This window comes from Phacochoerus africanus, chromosome 3 (assembly GCF_016906955.1).
Source record: "Phacochoerus africanus isolate WHEZ1 chromosome 3, ROS_Pafr_v1, whole genome shotgun sequence".
NCBI classification, from domain to species: Eukaryota; Metazoa; Chordata; class Mammalia; order Artiodactyla; family Suidae; genus Phacochoerus; species Phacochoerus africanus.
The window spans coordinates 150,336,310-150,358,102 of record NC_062546.1 but is presented as its reverse complement, the minus strand read 5'-3'; the positions used below and the strand labels follow the sequence as shown (position 1 = coordinate 150,358,102).

At 35.9% G+C, this 21,793-nt stretch overlaps 1 protein-coding gene across 3 annotated transcripts in view; it reads left to right on the top strand.

Moving 5' to 3' along the window:
• The window catches only part of SESTD1 (SEC14 and spectrin domain containing 1), a 128,970-nt gene that overhangs the window by 40,474 nt on the left and 66,703 nt on the right, over positions 1-21,793 (top strand). For all 3 annotated transcript variants that reach the window (XM_047772992.1, XM_047772993.1, XM_047772994.1), the window contains 3 exons: positions 5,535-5,625; positions 9,114-9,222; positions 19,885-19,975. In XM_047772992.1, coding sequence (XP_047628948.1) covers positions 5,571-5,625; positions 9,114-9,222; positions 19,885-19,975 — 255 coding nt within the window. In that variant the 5' untranslated portion in view covers positions 5,535-5,570. The remainder of the gene's footprint in view (positions 1-5,534; positions 5,626-9,113; positions 9,223-19,884; positions 19,976-21,793) is intronic.

Below are 21,793 nucleotides of genomic sequence, written 5' to 3'. Positions count from 1 at the left end.
CTTCAGACTAGAAGATAGGTACAAATATAAGTTGAATCCTAGTCTTCTTATATTTTGCAGAATTTCTCAGAGTTCATCATCCCTATCAGTGGAAGGACTCTGTTTTTACGTAGGATTTATTTTGCATCTAGTAATGGTATTCATTTATTTTGATATTTTCTTGCTTTTGGTTGAAGGTAACATGCCGTCATGGTTGCACATTTTTCATTATAGTTACCAGTCTCCAGTACATCTCACCTGCTATAAACTCTGGCTTCTGCCTCTTTTATGTATAATAATTGTGACTTAAAATAGGTCATTTTAAATGACCATATATGAAATATGAAAAATTTGTGTTAAGCATATTGTGAAATGTTGAATTTTCTGCCATTTTTTAGTCTGCTTCACTTGGCAAGTTTTTTTTTTTTTAAAAATTTCCTTGCCAACCTTCATCAATTCATATCTGGTATATGTACATCATTGATTTCATTTCTTGTTTGAGAATGTAATTCACTCAGTTATATTTAGGTTGAATAAGCTTCTTGTGAAAAATAATGATCTGTATCTACCCATTGGAGAAGAGCATGAGCAGATACCTCATGTTAACATTTATTGTGATGATGGTAGTGGATATGTATTTTGTAAGATTCTTTATTTTGTGTGTTTTATACATTGCTTTATAAGATATGTAAGGTAATCAGAGGTAGGCAGATTTTGTTTTTTGGTTTTTTTGTTTCTTATGGCTGTGCTAATGGCATGAAAAGTCTAAAACAAATAACTTTTGAAACCAAATTTAATTGGAACTTATAGTATAGTAGTCATTACTTTTCATTACCCATCTCTTTTAAGATAACAATGAAAGAGATTGATGGGAAAGAAACTCTATAAAGGAGGAAGATATAAAGAGTAAACATTGCAGCTTTCATCTCTTTACTGCTTCACATTTTATCCATCAGTTCATTTGATCTTGGCCCAGACAGCCAAAACCCCGTATTTCTCATTACTTCAAATTACTTTTTCATCACTTTCAAGATGTTCTTAAAAAGAAAGCTATTGGATTAAATAAAAACAATTTAGTATTTTGCCATACTGAGGTAGTTTTGTGAAGTCACAGAAAGTTTGGATAAAGCGTCTGTGTCTAGGAAATAGAGGTAAAATGTAAGATTTCTTTCAGATATCATAGTTTGCTGAGGTAAATCAAGACCAGAGACTGAAACTATCTGCCTTTTGCACTTTAAGTGTGTGGAGAACAGAGTGGTGAAAACTTTGGCACTTGTTGACCGAAAATTGATAACCTGACTTGCAAAGCTTGGATAACACAGATATTACTTGAAGGATCACCTATAGCTATCATTTTTTACACCTTAAAATTCCACATGTTCTTTTCTCTTGGGTACTCGTTAATTGGGTTTTATTGTGAGAAGGCTTAAAACCTCAATGGACATTTTCATTCAGAGTAAATGGCAACAGATCAAAAAAAGGAAAACAAATAAACCCCTAATCACAAAAAAGAAGCAGCAGCATAGAGTGATTGCAGGTATGATCTACCAAACTCTAAATTGTACTTTTACCTCCTGTACCAATCAAGTTTTTCCATTGGCTTTTTTTTTTTTTTTGTCTTTTTAGGGCCACACCCACAGCATATGGAGGTTCCTAGGCTAGGGGTCAAATCAGAGCTGAAGCTGATGGCCTACACCACAGCCACAGCCATGCCAGATCCAAGTCACATCTGTGACCTACACTGCAGCTCACAGCAACGCCGGACCCTTAACCGACTGGGCCAAGCCAAGGGTTGAATATGCATCCTCATGGATGCTAGTCAGATTCACTTCTGCTGAGCCTTGAGGGGAACTCCTCCGCTGGCTCTTTAAAAGAGGAGCCTGCTTTAGCTAATGTAAGCAGAAAAGGGATTTATTAGAAAGATGCTGTATAACTCACAGAATTTATGAAAAGGATGGAGAAATAGGCTCAGAAAAAATAGGAAGGAACAAAAGGCAATTGAGAAGTTCCCTGTGTTCCTACCATAGGAAAAAGTCTGGCTAGGAAGCCAGTTTTATTTCTGTGACTAAGTTGTTCCTATATCTGCATTACTCCTTCAAGTTTGAAATCCCTTTGTGGGAGCATCCCATTTATAGCCTAGATCAGCAGGTTTCTTGTTGCTAGGTTTCAGGGAGTCTCTGAGTTCAAAACTATTTTTATAACAATTCATAGTAATTCTTAATAATGCCCTTTTTCACTCTGTTGACATTTGTAATGATACAAAAGCAGTGGTAGGTGAAAGTGTTTGTGCTTTAGCATGAATCAAGATAGTAGCATGCACACTGTACATAAATTGTATAGTATATGTATTATATATGTCCTCTAGATATTTTTATTTTGCATATAACTAGAACTCCATCTTGTTCATTTGGCTAGATGTTGCTGACTATTTTCAGAGCTGTTTTATTGATAAGCTGATAGTGTGACATGAGGATATCCAGCTTACTGGATACAGATGGCTTAGGTGTGAGTCCTAACTTCCCTTCTTACTAACTTTGAGATGTTGGGCCATATTTAACCTCTCTCGGTCCCAGTTTACTTTCCTATAATGGGGTTAATAATAGTACCTACCTCATAGAAATGTTGTGAGGAATAATTAAATTATATAAGTAAATCTCTTAGAACAGTATATGCCTTTTAGTAAACACTTGTTAAATGTTGGCTTTCATAGTCACTTTATCAAGCATTTGCATTTGGTCTTTGACCAGCTGGTCACAAGCAAAGGGACCTTAGGCATGAGTCTGAGCTGTCTGGTCCTGGTAGAACAGGATAACAAACTCATCAGGTCAAGATACTGATCTGGAAACATGAAGTGCTACTATTTTAGGTTAAAAATGTAAAATGAGAGCTAATTGTATGTTAGCCTGAGCTGATATAAAACAAATTGCAAACACATATTCAAGGATAAAACTTCTTTCTGCTAATAGTATGTTAGCCTGGACTGATGTAAAACAAATTGCAAAAACTTATTTAAGGATATAACTTGAAAAGAATATGTCATATTTACTTTGACAGCATGGTTTCTTTTGTAGATAGGTGCAAGTAGTGGTGATTTTTTGTTTGTTTGCTTTTTTAGGGCCACACCTGCAGCACATGGAGGTTCCCAGGCTAGGGGTCAAATCAGAGCTGTAGCTGCTGGCCTATGCCACAACCACAGCAGCACAAGATCCAAGCCTCGTCTGTGACCTACATCACAGCTCATGCCAATGCTGGATCCTTAACCCACTGAGCAAGGCCAGGGATCGAACCTGCATCCTCATGGATACTAATCAGGTTTGTTAACCACTGAGCCATGAAGGGAACTCCGGTGGAGATTTTTTTTTTAATTGTACATGCAAAAGCTGTAAAATACTTTTTTAAGTAGCTTGCTTAAATAGTCATTATTTGACAAGTATTAAGTCTGCATTTTTTTTTCCTTAATAATCTCTTTCTTTTGTGTTTTTATTTTTTCCCTCAAAAGACTACATTTTATTTCAGGCCAGGGCTATGAGTTGAGTTTTTAGCTCCAGCTGACAGCACATTGCTTGAAATGGGATAAATTCATAGCAAGTATTTGCTGAATAAGTAATATACTTTCATGTAGAGTCACATTTTCTGCTTTGCTGGAAAATTATTTCAAAAGAGTATGCTTTCTGGTGACTATAGTTAATCACACTGTATTACATATTTGAAAGACCTAAAAGAGTAGGTCTTAACAGTTCTCATCACAAGAAAAAAATTTTTACAACTGTGTAAAATGATGGGTGTTAACTAGATTTATTGTGACCATTGTGCAATACATGCAAATATTGAATCTTACTGTATACCTGAAACTAATATAACTTTATATGCCAGTTGCATCTCAAAAAAGAGGCAGCTGTTTATAGAAAAAGAGTATACTTTCACTAAGTACAATGCAGTTTTATAGTGTCCTCCGGGAAACTGTCAATATATAGTGATGGGGGGGGGCTGCAGTGGGACAAGGGGAGGAGGGATAAAATGTGATGAGAATACTCTCTCAGACCTGAACCTTTGATTTTCCTCTTATGTTTTCTTTTAAAAATACTCTTTTCTTAAAATCCTGCTTTGATAGTCACAGGGTTGGCTAAGCATGCAGATTCCTGCCATGCCAAAGCTCCCATTTGCTCTTAGCCCTTGCTGTATGGAAGTCCCATTTTGTATTTAACCAAAAGTCTTGGCTCTGCCTGAGTGCACACTAGAAAACCAAACCAAGATCAGTGAATTGGTACAGAAAGATCAACTGGGCTAATCAGATTTTTCCCTGGAGAATTTAAAATACAAAATAGATAGAGACAATAGTGGGCACAAAAATTGAAATAGTGCTTTAGGAGATATCTTGAGGTTAATAAACATGAGGGTAAAATGTCTTACCATGTGTGATGGGGAAGCAAAAATATGGGAAATCAAGGAAAGCCACTTGATAGATGATCTGAAAGAAGCAGATTATTTGGAATTGAGCTGTGTAACTAATAAGGAGAATAATAGAATATTGCCTGTTTGACTGATTCATTCCTTTTTTCAGTAACTTTTTGAATCACTGCTTTGTACCAGGTACTGTTCTAGCCCAAGAGCATTGCTCTGAAAAACATTTAAGCGAGTGGTTCTCAACTGGGCTGTAAATCTGCTGGCCAGAGGATATTTGGCAGCATCTGGAGACATTTTGTTTGTCACAACTGGGAAGGGGAAGTGGTGTTGGTAATCTAGTGGGTAGAGGCCAAGGATGCTGCTAAATACTATACAATGCATGGGAGAACTCCTTACAAAAAAGAATAAATAACCTAACTGAGAATGTCAATAACGCTGAGATTCAGAAACCCCAGGTAAGCCATCAAGTATAGGCATATTTGGGAGATTCTTCTGACTCAGTTCTAGATGATAATGTCATCCACAGTAAAATAAATGTCATAATAAAGTGAGTGACATGAAGTTTTTGGCTTCCTAGTACATATAAAAGTCGTGTTGACATAATGCGGTAGTCTATTGAGTGTATGATAACATTATATTTAAGAAAACAATATACACACCATAATTTTAAATATTTTATTGGTAACATTCTAACCGTCATCTGAACCTTCAGCAAATTGTAATCTTTTTGCAGTGGTAACATCAAGGCTCACTCCCTGATCCCAGACTACCATAAAAAATATAATAATGGAAAAGTTTGAAATATTTCAAGAACTACCAAAATGTGACTCAGAGACATTAAATGAGCAAATGCTGGTGGAAAAATGGCACCAATAAACTTGCTTAATGTAGGGTTTCCACACGCCTTTAGTATGTAAAAAATAAAATAAAAGGAAACATAGTAAAATGAGGTAAGTCTGGAGTTTCCTGGTGGTGCAGCAGGTTAAGGATTGGGCATTGTCACTGCTGTGGAGCAGGTTCAATCCCTGGCCCAGGAATTTTTGTGTGCCACAGGTGCAGCCAAAAAAATGACGTATGTCTGTGTGCATGTGTGTGTATATATCATTGAGTAATTATTATCTTGTAGTTGACATTTCACTTTGTGTTTTCAGAAAAGAAAATTTACTAGAGGAAGTTACGAGAGTAAAATGGAGGCCTCAGTAATATTACCCATTCTGAAGAAAAAACTAGCCTTCCTTTCAGGTATGTTTTCTTTCTTCTTCTTCTTCTTTTTTTTTTTTTTTTTGTCTTTTTCTAGGGCCACACCTGCGGCATATGGAGGTTCCCAGGCTAGGGGTGTAATTGGAGCTGTTGCCTCTGGCCTACACCACAGGTACAGCAATGCCACATCCAAGCCGTGTCTGTGACCTACACTGCAGCTCACAGCAATGCTGGATCCTTAACCCACTGAGCAAGGCCAGGGATCAAACCTGCAACCTCATGGTTCCTAGTCGGATTCGTTAACCAGTAGGCCACAATGGGATCTCCCCTTTCAGGTATGTTTTCACCTTAACATAGGAAGTGTTTCATGTATAAACTTGTTTAAGCTTTTTTTTTTTCCTTTTTTCTTTTTGGTCAGTTTGGCAGGAATGCATTTTCTTTTTCTATGACAGTTTTATTTTGAAGGTATTTCTTAGACACCTTTTACTCAGAATGGGTTGCTATGCAAGCCAACTCAGTCACTGTTGTTACTTGGCAGGTCTGTTTTAATTTGGTTCTGTAATTTGACTGAAATGACCTCTGCAAGGGAAAGATCATGACTTCTCACTTCTCATATAAAAATGAAATAATTAATACAGGCTGAAAATAACTGATTAACCAGCATCTAAATGATTGATTCTGAACTATAGAGTAATTCATTTTTATTATACCTTCCATCCTACCTTCTGTCTTTCATCTTCCTATGAGGAGAAATTATGAAGTACAAGTTATATGGTTTTCACCAAACTTGGTTATAACAGACTTGAATAAATCTTCAGTTATTAATCCAAAGTCTGCATCAGCTAGGAAGAGTCAAAGAGAAGCTTTGAGTTGTTTTACTAGTGTGAAAGCAAGTGGTGATACTGGGTGTAGCAGTTTTCTGCAATTTTGGATCATTGATTAAATTTGCACATGCTTTAGAGTAGGTACTGTGGCCTGTCTGTTTAAGATTATTTAAATTAAATTATTTTGCTTGTTTCCTTTCTTATTCTCTTCAGGTCCTGTCAGAATTGTCTTGATAGTCAGGCTTGATATTTAGGCCTAAGTCCTTTTTTAATGTATGTTATATTTCTATTTAAATTGGGATGCTTTTCTAGCATAGATTATAAAGGGCAGAATAAGATATTGAATTCCACTAGTATTGTTTATTTATTTTGTATTCTCCTTTAAAAAAATCTTCTTCCCTTACCAGTTGACACTTCTGTTTTCTCTAATTATTTTTGTGATATGAATGATGTTGTAGGGAATGTTCTTGCTCACAGTGCATTTTATACAAGTTCAGCAGTATAAATTCCTACAAGTGAAGGTACTAAAGAGAATTTACATTTAAATTTGTCTTAGGTTTTGTCAGATTGCCCTCTAAAAATAATATTGTTTCAATTATTTCTCCCACCAACGTATGAAAATGCCTGTTTGAAAACAGAAATAGGCTCACAGACAGAAAACAAACTTACAATTACCGAAATGTAAAGGAGGAGGAGGTATACACTTGGAATTTGGAAGTAACTACTTCTACTATACACTACTATATATACAAAATAGATAAACAATAAGGACCTACTGTTTGAAAACAGAAATAGGCTTACAGACAGAAAACAAACTTACAATTGCCAAAATGTAGAGGAGGAGGAGGTGTACAGTCGGAATTTGGAAGTAACTACTTCTACTATACACTACTATATATATAAAATAGATAAACAATAAGGACCTACTGTATATATCTCAGGGAACTATATTCAGTATCTTAAAGTAACCTATAATGGAAAAGAATCTGAAATATGTATATGTATAACTGAATCATTATGTTGTACACTTTAAACATTGTAAGTCAACGGTACTGCAATAGAAATATTTTTTTAAAAAATGCCTGTTTGCCCATACTGATGCCAAGAGTGAATATTATTATTAAAAAAAAACCCAAAACTTTATCAGTGACATTTTTGAATTCTTAATACACTTGTTTTTGTACAGCATTTTGACCCTAGGGACCATACCTTTCTGGAGTGTCTTTTTCTTTTTGGCATCTGCCTTCTTTTGCATTTATACTGGTGATTATTTTATTGTCCCTTAGTGAAAGCTGAGGGCTTGAGGTTTGATGTGGTTTTGAAGATTAGACCTGTCCTCTGCAGACAATTTCAGAGGGTCAGACTGCTACAGTTCAGATATGAATCTTTGCAGATTTGGTTTAACGCAGGGATAGAGCTTAGCAATTTTTGAGAAGCAGTTGAAACTTCTCTGAGCCCAACCCCTCTGGACTTTATCTACTAAATTTATTTCAACTAGTAATTTTCAGACTTTTTTAATAGTAAAAAAAAAAAACCTTTTCAAACCAACATTGAAAACCATGGGCACAATTCATTTAAAAAAATAAAACCTGTATTCTTAAAAAAAATTTGCATTTGAAGTCACTATTGATTATCTATTAAGCTGAATCCCTTGAAATTAGCCTTTGTTGATATTAAACAAAGTGGTTGAATATTAGTAATTTATATGCTTATCCTGATAAAAGATCATTTATTGTTGGTACGTCGTGAATTGCATCTATGTCATCCATAGGAGTCATTTTTTTATTTCACTCCTTTCAGTTTCTTTGTGATAGAGATCATGTAGAATTGCTTTCTTTAGTATTTGCTGGTTTTTAAGTTTCTAAAATTGCCATAAATGTCATTTGGGTCAAAAGATGGGCTTCAGTGTGAAAATCAATTGTGTGGGAAACTTTCAAAGATGCTATGTGTGTATAAAAGTACTAGTTATATTTTAGTACTTATAGAAAATTGAAGAGGACTTGAACATCCATGAAATGTAAGTGTGTTTCACTACCTGGCTTTCAGGCTTCTATATCCAAGTCCTATACACGCTTCTCAGCTGAACCAGGCTTTCTATTTATTGCCTCATGAACAAAGAATGCCTTTCTGGCCTTTGTGAATTAACTCCAATCTTCGTCACAGAATGCGCTTTTGACTTGGTTTATAAATTTTGCCCATTTCTCAAGTTTTAACTGTTCTGTGAAGCTTTTTATATTTGTTACAACTCTTATTGTCTTATAAATTCCTTTTTATAATATTTTATATATTTTGGACAATACAGCCTAGCACATAAGCCGTCTTAATTCATGCTGTTATTTCTTATGACTTAAAGCTTTTCCTCCTAGGTTGATTGGAAATTTATTTGTAAATGCTTACTCTGCTGGGCGAACAATAGGTGTTTGATGAATTGATTACAGTAAGAAGCAGACTGAAGAAATTAAACAATGGTAACTGTTATGTTTAAGTGAAGATTTCATGGGTGAATTTTTTTCCTCTTATTTTTCCTAAATTTTATATAATTTTGCTGTTATACTATAAACATTTACAATGTGTAAATAAACAGCTATTAGTTTTTTATTCATGTCTTAAATTTATAATTGTTTTAGTAACATTGGATCCAAATATATATTATTCATTTAGTGCTTTAATATCTGTTATATGTTAAATTTATATATTTTTTAATAGGCGGGAAGGACAGACGAAGTGGCCTCATTCTGACAATTCCATTATGCCTGGAACAGACAAATATGGATGAGCTAAGTGTCACCTTAGACTACCTACTCAGCATTCCAAGGTGACTCTTACAGGTGTCTTCTTAAATTTCAATATGCTGTCATTTACTTACTAATGATTCCTGCTCTTGTTAGAGTATGCTTTCCAACCTTACCTGCTTTTGTTAGCAGTGAAATTATTATTGAAAACACTAAAATCAGTAATTTCTGATGCCACAGCAGATAAAGACATTTTACATTCCTGATGCACTGAATGATACAGATTTACAAAATGTATGTACTGTCACCTTTTTAAGGAATGCAAAGGTGGAGCATCCATCTATACACCATGTAATTTAAGAAAACTTAGAGAAGTGAATTTGGTAGAAAGTATCTTATGTTTAGGTCGCTATTTCACTGTATAGTTATAAATACCTCCTTATATTTTAATATATTGAACGAAAGCTATTCAGAGCTTAAAATGTAATTTTATTTAAAAAATAAAAAAAGTTTGTATTTCAACCCACAGATTCTTGGATTTTTTTAATGTTTATATTTCTTGGGTGAAGACAAAACAACACTTAAGTCTTTGTATTTGCTTGAGCCTACCCATCATTTCAGCAACAAGAACAAAAAAACTCCTTCCCAACTTCCTTTTCTATGTGTGATATTGAGGGACTGAAGTCTGACTTCATGTTAGAATCATGTGGGGATTTTTTTCAAATTTTAATGCCTGTGGGTCCACCTCCAGATACACTGATCCAGTTGTTCTTGGGAGACCTGGTCATCAGACTTTTAAAAAAAATTCTTTAAGCTTCCCAGATAATTTTTTTTTTGTCTTTTTGCTATTTCTTGGGCCGCTCCCGCGGCATATGGAGGTTCCCAGGCTAGGGGTCGAATCGGAGCTGTGGCCACTGGCCTGCGCCAGAGCCACAGCAATGCAGGATCCGAGCCGCGTCTGCAACCTACACCACAGCTCACGGCAACGCCGGATCGTTAACCCACTGAGCAAGGGCAGGGACCGAACCCGCAACCTCATGGTTCCCAGTCGGATTCGTTAACCACTGCGCCACGACGGGAACTCCCCAGATAATTTTAATATGCAGCCTAATTTGTAAACCACTGCAATAAAGCACGAGTATGAAGGCAGATTATTTGCACGTTTGTGAAATATGGAGGAACTTTAGTTAGAGCAAACAATCCTTTGTATCCTTTTCCTGTATTGCATTATTGACATAATAGATTTTTTCATTTTAAACCACCTTGCAGAACACAGGGTTAAATGTTTGAGATCAAATGACTTTAATCACATCTACTTCCAGTATTGTTTTATAATGTAATGATTCTTTTACTGATTGTTTTTTCACTATTGAGGAAATAGTGGTCTTCAAATGAAAAAAAGATTTTTTTTTAACTTCTGGAAAGGAAAGTTATCAGATCTCACAGTGTATTAGTATTAATAACTTTCCTTGTTCTCTGAGCTGCTGATTAGTAATTCTTCTTATTATTTGTCTTTTTAGGCCTGTACCCTTGGAATATGGAGGTTCCCAGGCTAGGGGTCAAATCAGAGCTGTAGCCACCGGCCTATACTATAGCCACAGCAACACGGGAACTGAGCTATGTCTTCGACCTATACCATAGCTCACAGCAATACTGCATCCTTAAACAACTGAGTGAGGCCAGGGATCGAACCTGAGTCCTCCTGGATGCTAGTCAGGTTCGTTAATCGCTGAGCCACTATGGGAACTTCAGTAATTTGTATTATTCATCATTAGATAGCATACTGCTTTTTAGGTCAATAATAGTAGTTAGATGTATAGCTAATAAATTTGTGAAAAAAAAAATTCTGTGAAATCATAGATGGTTGAAAGGGTTCAGGGAACTTAGAGATCATCTCAACCAACTGCCTTATTTTATATTTGAGGGAATTGAGATTCAGAGGTTAGTTACTCACCCAGAATCACACAGCTAATTAGTAGTAGGGCTGAGATTAGAATCTGTAGTTCCTGTCACCACCACTTCAGAGCCCTTCAAAACTTGAGATGCATACAGTGTATTTGCATCTTATGTAAGGTTAAGTTCTGAAATTAGAATGTCATGTAAAAATTCCTGATAGTCGAAATTACCCTTGAAAAATGCCTAAGGAAGGATTAGAGACTTATGAACTATTTTTCCATGAGCATACTAGTTTTTTCTAGCATCGGAACATGTCATTGAGGCTGAGTTCCAGAGGGCATAGTTGGCTTATGATTAGGTTTGTGATAAGAAAATGCATGCTTATATATGCTAGAATCACGCTCAGCCCACCAGGATGCTCACTCTATTAGAGGCACTGGGTAACTGAGGCAGGCAGATGGACCAGCGGTTTCACTCCTGTCTGTTCACTGTGGGTGTGCAAACAGGAAGTACAGTGAAGGGCAAAATAGCCTTACACTGTTTAAAGTTTTTCTTTCTCTCTCTCCTTTCTTTCTTATATAGATATGCATATAATACTATTTCATTGTAAATTATAAATAAATTTCTGCATATCTATACATACCTGCCAGCTAGTATATAAATTGAAACAAGATGAAAGGACTTAAATTTAGCAAGGCAAAGTAAATAACCTGGGTACTTTATTTTGATAATTGTTCTGCTATAGTTTGAATTTCTCAAAAATTTTGAAAGCTCTAAATTATTAGTCTTCTGCCTTCTTGGATCAGCTTCCTATAACTGGAGTTTAAAAACATAGTTGGCAGCTAAATATCAGTATTTGCCATTACTTTAAGGAACTAGAGTGTTGGTTTTGTGTTTTTTTTTTTTTTTCTGAGATCTTGATTGCAACTCTGGAGAGCAGTTTATTAAGTGTAGTCTTAGAAACTGATTTTTCTGCCTCAGAATGCCTACCGTTCAAAACTGCTTTTACATTGTATTATGAGAAATTTCAAATATACAAAAAAGTTGAATTGTGCACTAATAAACACCTTTATGCCCACGTGGCATGTAGATGTTCCTGGGCCAGCCTGTGCTGCACAATGACCCAAGCTGCTTCAGTGAGACACTGGACTTTAACCTGCTGTGCCTTAAGAGAACTCCTGAAAGTAGTCTCTCTTTGCAAAGAAAATGTTAAAATTAACATTTTGCATATAGTAACAGTTTCCTAAAAGTTATGTAAAAATGAAAACCAGTTTCTTGGGTTTTTGTTGTTGTTGTTGTTGTTGTTGTTGTTGTTTTGATGACTCCATCTGCGGCATGAGGCAACTTACAGGGTCGGGGTTGAATGGAAGCTGTAGCTATGGCCTACGCCACAGCCAAGGTAACACCTGATCCTTGCCACATCTGCGACCTATGCTGCAGCTTGTGGCAACACTCAATTCTTAACCCACTGAACCAGTCTGGGGATAAAACCCATCTTCTCACAGAAACAACATCAGGTCCTTAACCTACTGAGCCATAGAGGGAACTCCAGAAACACACCCACATTTTTTTTCTTGTTTTGGCCACACTGTGGCATATGGAGTTCCGGGACAGGATCAGATCCAAGCTGCAGTTGCAACCTAAGCCCCAACTGTGGCAGTGCTGAATCCTTAACCCACTGTTCCGGGCCAGGGATGGAACCTTTTCCCACTGCTCCCGAGACACTGCTATTCCCCTTGTACCACAGTGGGAAGTCCTCTTACCTATTTTATGCTTATTTTAATGACCAGGGACAAGATGACACACCTACTTTTTAAATTTTTATTTATTCATTTTTTTTGTTTGTGCTCACAACATGTAGAAGTTCCTGGACCAGCAATTGAACTTGCACTACAGCAGTGATCCAAGCCAAAGCAGTGACAGTGTCAGATCCTTAATTGCTAGGCCATCAGGGAACTCTGATACATACTTATTTCAAATGGTTAACCCAGCGTAATTGAAAATGGGGGCATTTCTGGATTGCTTTTTACATAGTCTGGCCGAACTAAGCTTGTTTTTTGTTTTAGACTCTTGAGCAAAAGTCGGAGAAGAAAGAAGAGGATCAGGTTAATTGTAGCCTGACCTGAATACTAAGTTTTTGTTTAGGTTACTCCTCTTGTCCAGTTCTATGTGGAGTTTAGGACTAAACCATTATTGTCCCATTTCCTATAAAAGGTTTTCAATACAGAATACTAAGGACTGATACATTTGGGCCAACCTGAGTGTGAAATTTTAGGAGAGGTAAATGGAATTTTTCTTTTGTTTTCCCAGCTATTGCTGTGCATTTTAGACTTAAACAACAGGATTAGGAATTATTCTATGATTCAGAAAGCAGAATCAAATTCAAGATTCCCTTATGGAGGTAAAGACAATAAATATAAATTAATCTGCAAAACTTTTCATTTAAAAAGTGTATATTGAGATTAGCACTAACCAAAATCTCATAAGTGGGTAGTAGGTCTTTATTTTATACCATTTCTTTATATATTTCAAAATTTTCAATCAGAAGCATATTCACACTCAGTTATAGAATGAAATTTGTTTCAGTACTATTGCAGAAAGTGTGGTTGTAAGAAATTGAGACCACTTGCTTTTTAAAAACATGTTGGAAAACATACACATCAGTGTTTCTCAACCTTTTGTGTTACCTTTACCTTTGTAAGGAGCCCTTGGAGGCAGTTTTTCCTGTTCTTTTCTTGGTGTCACAGAGTTTACTGTTCGGTCTTTCTGTTATTAGGCTGTGAGGTCCTTGAAGGCAGAGCGATGTTTTATTTGTTTCCACATCCGTAATGCCAATAAAGATGATTTGGAGACTTAGGTTTCTGTTGTATGCATATTGAAGGAACGAATCAGACTTAGCAATGAAGTCGTAGAAATGACCTCAAATAAATCATGAAAGGGAATATAACAGCTCTATAGTTCTGTAATTTTTTAAAATGATGAAATTATCATTTGGATCCCATTTAAGTAGTTTTATAACTGCCAGAATTCTATGGGGCATGTATTCTGTATGTTCATATTTTTAAAACATTTTATCTATGGACATTTTTATTCAAAGAAAATCTTACACAGAAACTAAATTTATAAAAGAGAAGTGAAGGCCCACAGCCATTTCTGCTCACCCCTGCCTTCTCAAACTCTGCTTCCACTTCAGTGCCCCCTTCCCTACTTTTAAGGAGCCTCCTTGGGGCTTATTGGACCCTGCAGAGCAATTAGAAGATAATTTGAATAGGAATGCAACACTAATTGATCAATGATTGGTCTTAAACCTTTAGGATTGTTCGGTATAGTCTGTGAGAGTGTGACTGGGGTGGCTCTTCTTCGTTCTTTTTTTTTTAATTTTTATTTTTTAATGAGACAAGCTTCAGTGTTTGAGCCAGCACCTTCCTTTAAACTTCTCAGCAAATGCAATTCTCTCAAATGAAGGTATAATCATGTTGACCTCAGAGCACTTTAGAGCACTGTAGTTAAATGTTCTAAACATGCTTTATGCTGTTGATGACTGCTTTTTTAATATCCATTTCATTCATTCAACAAATGTGTGTTGAAAACTTCTAATGTCCCACTTTAAAATATGACAGCTAATACTTCCTTTCTTTGCTATGTATTTTTAAATTTTCTGTCTTCTCTATTCTTTCCATATGCCTAAGTTCATGTAGAGGGATGGCTGAATTGTCCAGCTGGACTAGTGCAGTGATAGCCCAGCTAACTTCTTTGTCCCCATTCTCTCCCCAGTTTTCACATAAGTATGAGATTAATTTCACCAAAACAGCAGTTCTGTCATCCTTCTCAGCTTTTTATGACCTTTTTCTCCTTTCTACACAATGAATTCAATTCACTAGTCATTTACTTTGTTGATACCAAGTGTAGATATTGTACATGATGCATTGTGAAGACAAGGACTAGGTATGTGCTCTCAAGGATAGTCTTTCAACCTTCTTAACTGCTATGCCAAGACCGTGTATGATTTGACTCACCCTTTCAGTTAGCATTTCTTGAGCACTTATCATGCAAAGCACTTAGTTTTAAATACTTAACCTTTAAAATAACCATATGATTGATTATTATCCCTATTTCATAGATAAAAATGAGGGCAGAGAAATTAAGAAACTTCCCCAAATTAAAAAGTGGTAACTTTGTTTGTATTCCTCTTGCCCTGAATCCTTTTAAGTTTTGTTAGCTCCTTTATATAGGTACTTATCAGAATCTTCCACCTGTTTGCCAAACTTATGGCACTTGCTGTTTCTGACTCTTTAGGCATTTGATTACGATGTGTTTAATACTAATTCTTGAATTTTTACATTGTTCAAGTCTCATGTTTTAAAAATTTTCAAAGATGTATGTTGTTTCCTTAGTAATAGTTTAAAAAGGTGGTGCCTGTGAGTATTAAGTAGATACTAGTTAAAATACTTTTCTCCCCACCTTTTCTCATTTGTAAATGATTTTAAGCTTATTGAGGCAGGAAACTTTGTATTATTTGTATTTTTTCATAATCCTGTGTAGTAACTTATACTAAGTCAGTGGTCAGTAGTCAGTGGATATGGGTTTATGCCCTTTATTTTATTTTACTACTACAGTTTCTTCAGAGCTCTGTGTACTCAAATGTGGGCTGACCATCCTTATAACATCTTACATATTTTTGGAAAATCAAATAAATACAGAAGTTGCCCTTCAGTAGATGCTATTTTGAGGGATAAGAAGTTGGTCTATGCTGGTCTTGGTTTCCTTTGAGGACTTTAAATTTGAAATGGACTTGAAAATTTACTCATGGTGATGGTTGGAAGACATAAGGGAAAAGAATATTCTGTATTTAAGGAAAAAATAGATTACAATAAGTCATTTGTTTCTCACAATAGCCCTATGAGTCAAGCACCATCATCCTTATCCCTGGCTTACATATAAGGGCGCTGAGGCATAGAAAGAGTGGGTAAAGTATCTTGACCGAGAACTTATGACAGACAAGGGCTGGAGGAGTATTTGGATCTGGCAGTCTGACCCCAAGCCTGTGTTTGTAGTCATGGTTGTAGCCACCTCTGTTACAATCAGAGCCATTATCTATTGGTAACTTTTAGTCTTCATTCACGTTTAACCTGGATCTATCACAGTTGATAATAGACATATGAAATTAACTCTGGTGAACGTAGTATTATATGGAAATACTGAAAATCTTTTTTTTAACTTTCTTTCAACAGTATATCCAGTGTATATTTAAAATTATAGCATTTTCTAGTTCAAAGGGAACTTGTTGGTCAGTTATAGAATCATGGGATATCAGGATTGGACAATACCCTAACAATCATCTAGACCAACCACCTTCAATCATCTAGACTAACTCTTTACCCATACTTAAATTCTCTTTAGAGAAGTGCTGCAAAGAGTACTTGCGAAATGGATGAAATAACAGGTTTTAGGGACTTAGATGACATATCCTTCCTAAATTAGGAGTTCAGGTTTTTCTGGAACACTGGGTAGCAGACCTCCAGGGGCCAGGAAAGGAATAGCACATGGCCGTGTGGACCCCACCACACTACTGGATCAACTGGTTGGCTGGATCAACTTACTCTAATTCTGTGGAGATTCAACATCAGAAGTTACCTTTCCATTTCTCTCCAGTTTCAATTTTTTAAAAAAAATTCAAATTTAGATTTTAGGTCAGTTCCTCTTGATTGTTAAGAAAAAAACAAAACAAAAACTCATATTATAGAAGAAACATTAGAGCACAGAGAGGTATGATGACTTCCCATAAATAACTCAGATATTAAGCTCATAAGTCTTTAGTCACTTGTTACATCATTCTGACTGAGAAATGATGTGATGTTTATTGCCTGACATTTTTAAAGCCTCTATTTAAAGCATGCTGGAAGCTGCCAAGATATCAATAAGACTATATTCTTTTTTGGAAGCATGTTAACTAATGAAGATAAGTTATAAACAAGCAATTATAATAAAAGCGTAAGTGAAATTAGTGCCATTATGTACGTATAAGCAGAGCTCTTTGAGTAGAATAGAAAAGGAGCCCTTAATTTTAATCAAAGAAATGAGTGAAGAGCTGCAGAATACTGAACCCAAAAAATCCGTTGACAGTCTCTCTAGTCAGTCAGTGAGCTTGTTAAGAAGCTGCCCTTCTCAACAGCTGTTTTAACTCAGCCCTTCACCCTTGAAAGCCTCTCTTGGAGCAAAAATAAGGAGGCAGGGATTTTTGTTGTTGTTGTTGTTATTGGTCCTAAAACTATAAACACATTAATAGTAGTATAGGAATTTATTAATATAACACTTTAGCTTACTCCAACACATCCTTTATAAGGGACATAATATGCTTCTAAATTAAGTATGTCCTTGTTAAAAACAGTTTAAACCATCACCCCACTTGTAGGACTGAAATTAAAAAAAAAGTCAAAAGATAGTGTGGTCTTGCAACTTTCAAATATGAAGTATCTTTGGATTGTGTGCATTTTCTTTATCTATCTTGGTAAAATAAGAGAAAATTGTGGTTAAGGGTGTTTTTAAGTACTCCAAAAGATAAAATTTGGAGTATTTTATGCCTTTAAGATCACTGCAGATGGTATTTGCGAGCTTCACTGCTTTGTCTTAATGTACAGATCAATTTAGTGTGCTTTGATATATAAATGTGTTGTTTGTGTAATTTGTTAAACAGAATGGTGTAGTCTGTACCTCAGAGATGCAGATATCAGTGACAGGAAAGTGCCAACTTACAGGGATGGCACCCTTCTCTTGGCTCTGGTACCGGGAAAGGCCCTCCACTGACAGCTCTGGGTGCTTTAGCTCCCCTTCCTGCAACTTTCCGTAATGCATTGGTAGATTCCCTAAGTTGCTGCCACTTCTCTGACCACTCACTGACCACTCATACTCCACTCTACCCAGCTGGTGTTTCTGGGTTTGTATTTTCCCTAGTCCTAGTTTTCTTCCTCCTTAACCTTATCCCGCAGCAAACAATTAGATGTCAGATTTGCTTCTCCCAGCAAGTCTTTATGTGCTGTTGCTAATCCAGAACTGATCATTAATATTTCTTTCCCTCCCCCCACCAAAAATAAAAAGAAAATGCTTTGTAGATCCTTTGTTTTATAATGCAAAATACAAAAAATAGAATATTTCAACATTTTAAAATTAAGATGTCACATAGCACAAACGTGCTTTTAACTGTACAATTCAGTGTTTTTTATTATATTCACAAGGTTGTGCGACCATCGTTCTCTCATTCTAGAGCATTGCCATCAGCCCCCAAGAAAACCTATACCTATTAGTAGTCACTCCTCATCCCATTTTTCCCTCCTCTCAGCCCTAATCAGCCACTAATCTGCTCTCTATCTCTGTGGATTTACCCATTCTGGACATTTCAACATATATGGAATCTGAAATGTGTGGGATTTTGTATCTGGCTTCCTTCACTTAGCATTCTCTTTTCAAGATTTAACCATGTTGTAGCATATATCATACTTCATTTCTTTTTATGGTTGAATAATAGTCTATTGAATGTATTGCCGCATATTGTTTTTACGTTCATTAGTTGTTGGACATGTGAGTTGCTTCTGATTTTGGCTGTTATGCATTATACTGCTGTGAACATTTGTGTACAAGTTTTTTTTGATGGACACATGTTTCAGTTTGCCTTACCTCTTGAACATTTCACTGTTTCCTCAGGAAGCTCAGCTTCTCTCCCTGCCTACAGAGGCACCTGTTCTTCTAAATCTTTAGCAATATCCTCATTTTTGTGGACTTACTGTTTCTTAGTAGAATTAGACATCACTTCTCCAATAATCCTCTTGAAGTTAACGTGAATGCTTGGAGAGAGTAAGAGAGGTTTAGTAAAATTCCCTGGACTGTTGGATTTAAATTTCAGGAAAGGGCCTTCTATTAACCTTTCTTATAATGTAGGCAATTGGGAGAACTTTGAGTGGGGAGAAGTTTCACTAGCAAATCCTTGCTCTGCTCTGAAAAACTGCAGTTTCTTCCACTATATTGGAGGGAGGGCATTTGATATCCTTGTGTTAAGTTGATTTTATAAGTAAAAAAAAAAGAGTAATAATTATAGTAATAATAAAGCTGTGTAGTGTTGTTCTTAGGATAGAGTATTTTCATATAGTTGTTGCATTTTACTAGGAAGGCTTCTGCGAAGTTTTAGTTGGCACTTGAATAATTGAATATAATTATAGCAATAAGACTTTTTACACTCAAGATAATATTTTGCTGCTCAGGTGACTAAGAATGCAAAGATGAGAGCAGAGGTGGGTCAGATGTGGTGCATTCAAGTTTGAAAAATTATATATACAGAATGTTACTCCACCTCATTAAATGTCCCCAAATGAACACAGAGGAGCTCATTTCCAATGGTTTAATGATAGCTTACTTTTCTACCTGTTTTAGAGTATCACTTCACAAACCTTATACTTCTGGCAGGAAGAAGAGGTACGAACATGCACTTGACAGTCATTGGTTACCTAGTTCACTGTGACCCCATTTTATAGATAAAAAAATTGAGAGGCTGGTGAGACTATTTAATGTTGCTTTGATTTGTTTTTTTTTTTCCTTTTTAAGATGTTGAATTTACATGCTTTAGAGTAAGTTTCTTACCAGTTAGCTTATAAATTGTCAATATTTCCTGAAATGAGAAAAATAAATTGCTTGAGAAAACTGAAGGGACAGTTTGAAGTATTTTATTTATTGTCCATGTAAACCAAACTGAATGAGATTAATGCTACTCCACATATGTTCAACCTGTAAACTTTATTTAGGATTATAAAGAATAAAATATGAAGCTTGTTTTAATACTCTGTAAATTTGTTTCATTTCAGTGAAAAGTGTAAGGCTAGAGGATTTACCGTGATTGTGGATGGCAGAAAATCACAGTGGAATGTGGTGAAAACAGTTGTCTTAATGCTACAGGTAATTTTATTTTTGACTATCAGGAAATGGTTATATTTTTACAGCAACAGATAAGGTAATAGTGGCAAATGGATTTCGTTTACTGGACTGTGTCCAAGCTTCTCAGCAGTGACTGAGTTCTGAAATACACAGATTGGATTGTTTAAATTCATTTCTTATAGGTTTGACTTTGAGTAGTAAAATGAATTTCAGCCCTATTCTGAAGGTTTGTAAATGACCGAAAATAGTATGTCATGTTTAAGTAATTTAAGTAGGTAGGCCAATAGGTTATTAGACTAACCTGGGGCCCTTTGCAGACTCTTGTATCTGCCTCATCTCCCTCTGACTCCTGCCAACGCTACAGATGGGGAGTAGGACCGGGTAAGTTTAATAAGAAAAGGCTTCTCAGTTCTGAGAGGTTTCTCCCTTTAGTTAGCCACTTTCCTCCAAAAAAGCACCAGGATTCATAGCAGTCTTATATCTACTTCTAATCTATAAATGTACTCAACAGATGTGTTCTTGGGAACGTTAGCAGCTCCCAAACAAGCATTTCATAAACAGCTGTGATTACAGACTCCCTGATCTCCTAGACTTGTGTTTTATATTTCCTTGTGCTCCTCACAGGATGGTTCTGTTATCCCTTACACATAGTAAGGTACCTAGTAAATATTTGTTGATTTATTATATGGGTTTTGAATATATTGTGATCTGAAATAAAAAATAAAATATTTGAGTGATAAACAGGGACAAATTGCTCTCATGTACCTGGGTTTCCTTAGAAGGGCTTGTATAGAAGGTTAAAAAAAAAAATTAGTTAAATGAAAGAGATTATTTAATTTAAATTAAGGAAGTGGAAAGGGCATTTCTGGCAGGGACATGGACTTAGCGATAGCTCAAAAATTAGGTGAATACAATGAAAGGAGCTGATGGTGGGCCAGTTTGGGGGCAATATGTGGCCCGTCACATGGGATAGTGAACACTCAGATAAATATCAGTGATATCAAAAGAAAGATGAAGAAATTTAAATGAACTGGGAAATAATTGGGAGCTGCTTTAGGGTTCTGTGGAAAGGAATATAATTTAAGATTTTAAATGATAACTAAGGAGAATGATTTTTCATTTGGGATTCGACAGATGGGAATTGGTAATTTTAGTTTTTATTTTTAGTGCTTAGTGTGGTTCAGGTCCTGTACTAAGCTTTCTATATAAATGATCTCTTTTACTTCCATCCTCACAAATTTGGGAAGTAGTTCTTTTATCCCCAAAGGTCAACTGAGGCTCAGGGATTTTAAATAACTCACCCAGGTTCTTGTGCTGAATGTGTGAGAGAGTCCCTATTGGAACACTGCACAGTCATGACCCAGGTCTGGGCTTTATCCCTTAAAAGTGTATGCTTACCTTTTGTGTGTCTGAGGTGGTTCCCAAATTACCTACCTACTACCTTATTCTTAAATACCTGGTCTAAGCCTTCAGCATTAGAAATCACTCCCTTGGGTTGGAAAGGACATAGGCTCCAGTGCATCAGGTTTTAAGGGAGTAGAGTGGTGTCCCATGATCCCTGTGTCAGTCACATATGTTCCCAGCACTTTTATATTCCCAACTGGAAGTTTAATTCTTCTCTTTACAAGTTGTTAAAATAACTATTAGGTGAGAAATCCATTAATTATGACCTTATGTTCTTCCATTCAACTATGTCGCAGATGAGCTGTTTGGGACTTGCTGTTTGAACTGGACTTTGATCAGTGGCAGTTTTGAAGAACAATCAATGGATGATTTAATCCCCTCTTGCGATTTCTTTTCTGATAGGTATTTTAACAACTTTTGGATTTATTAATCATT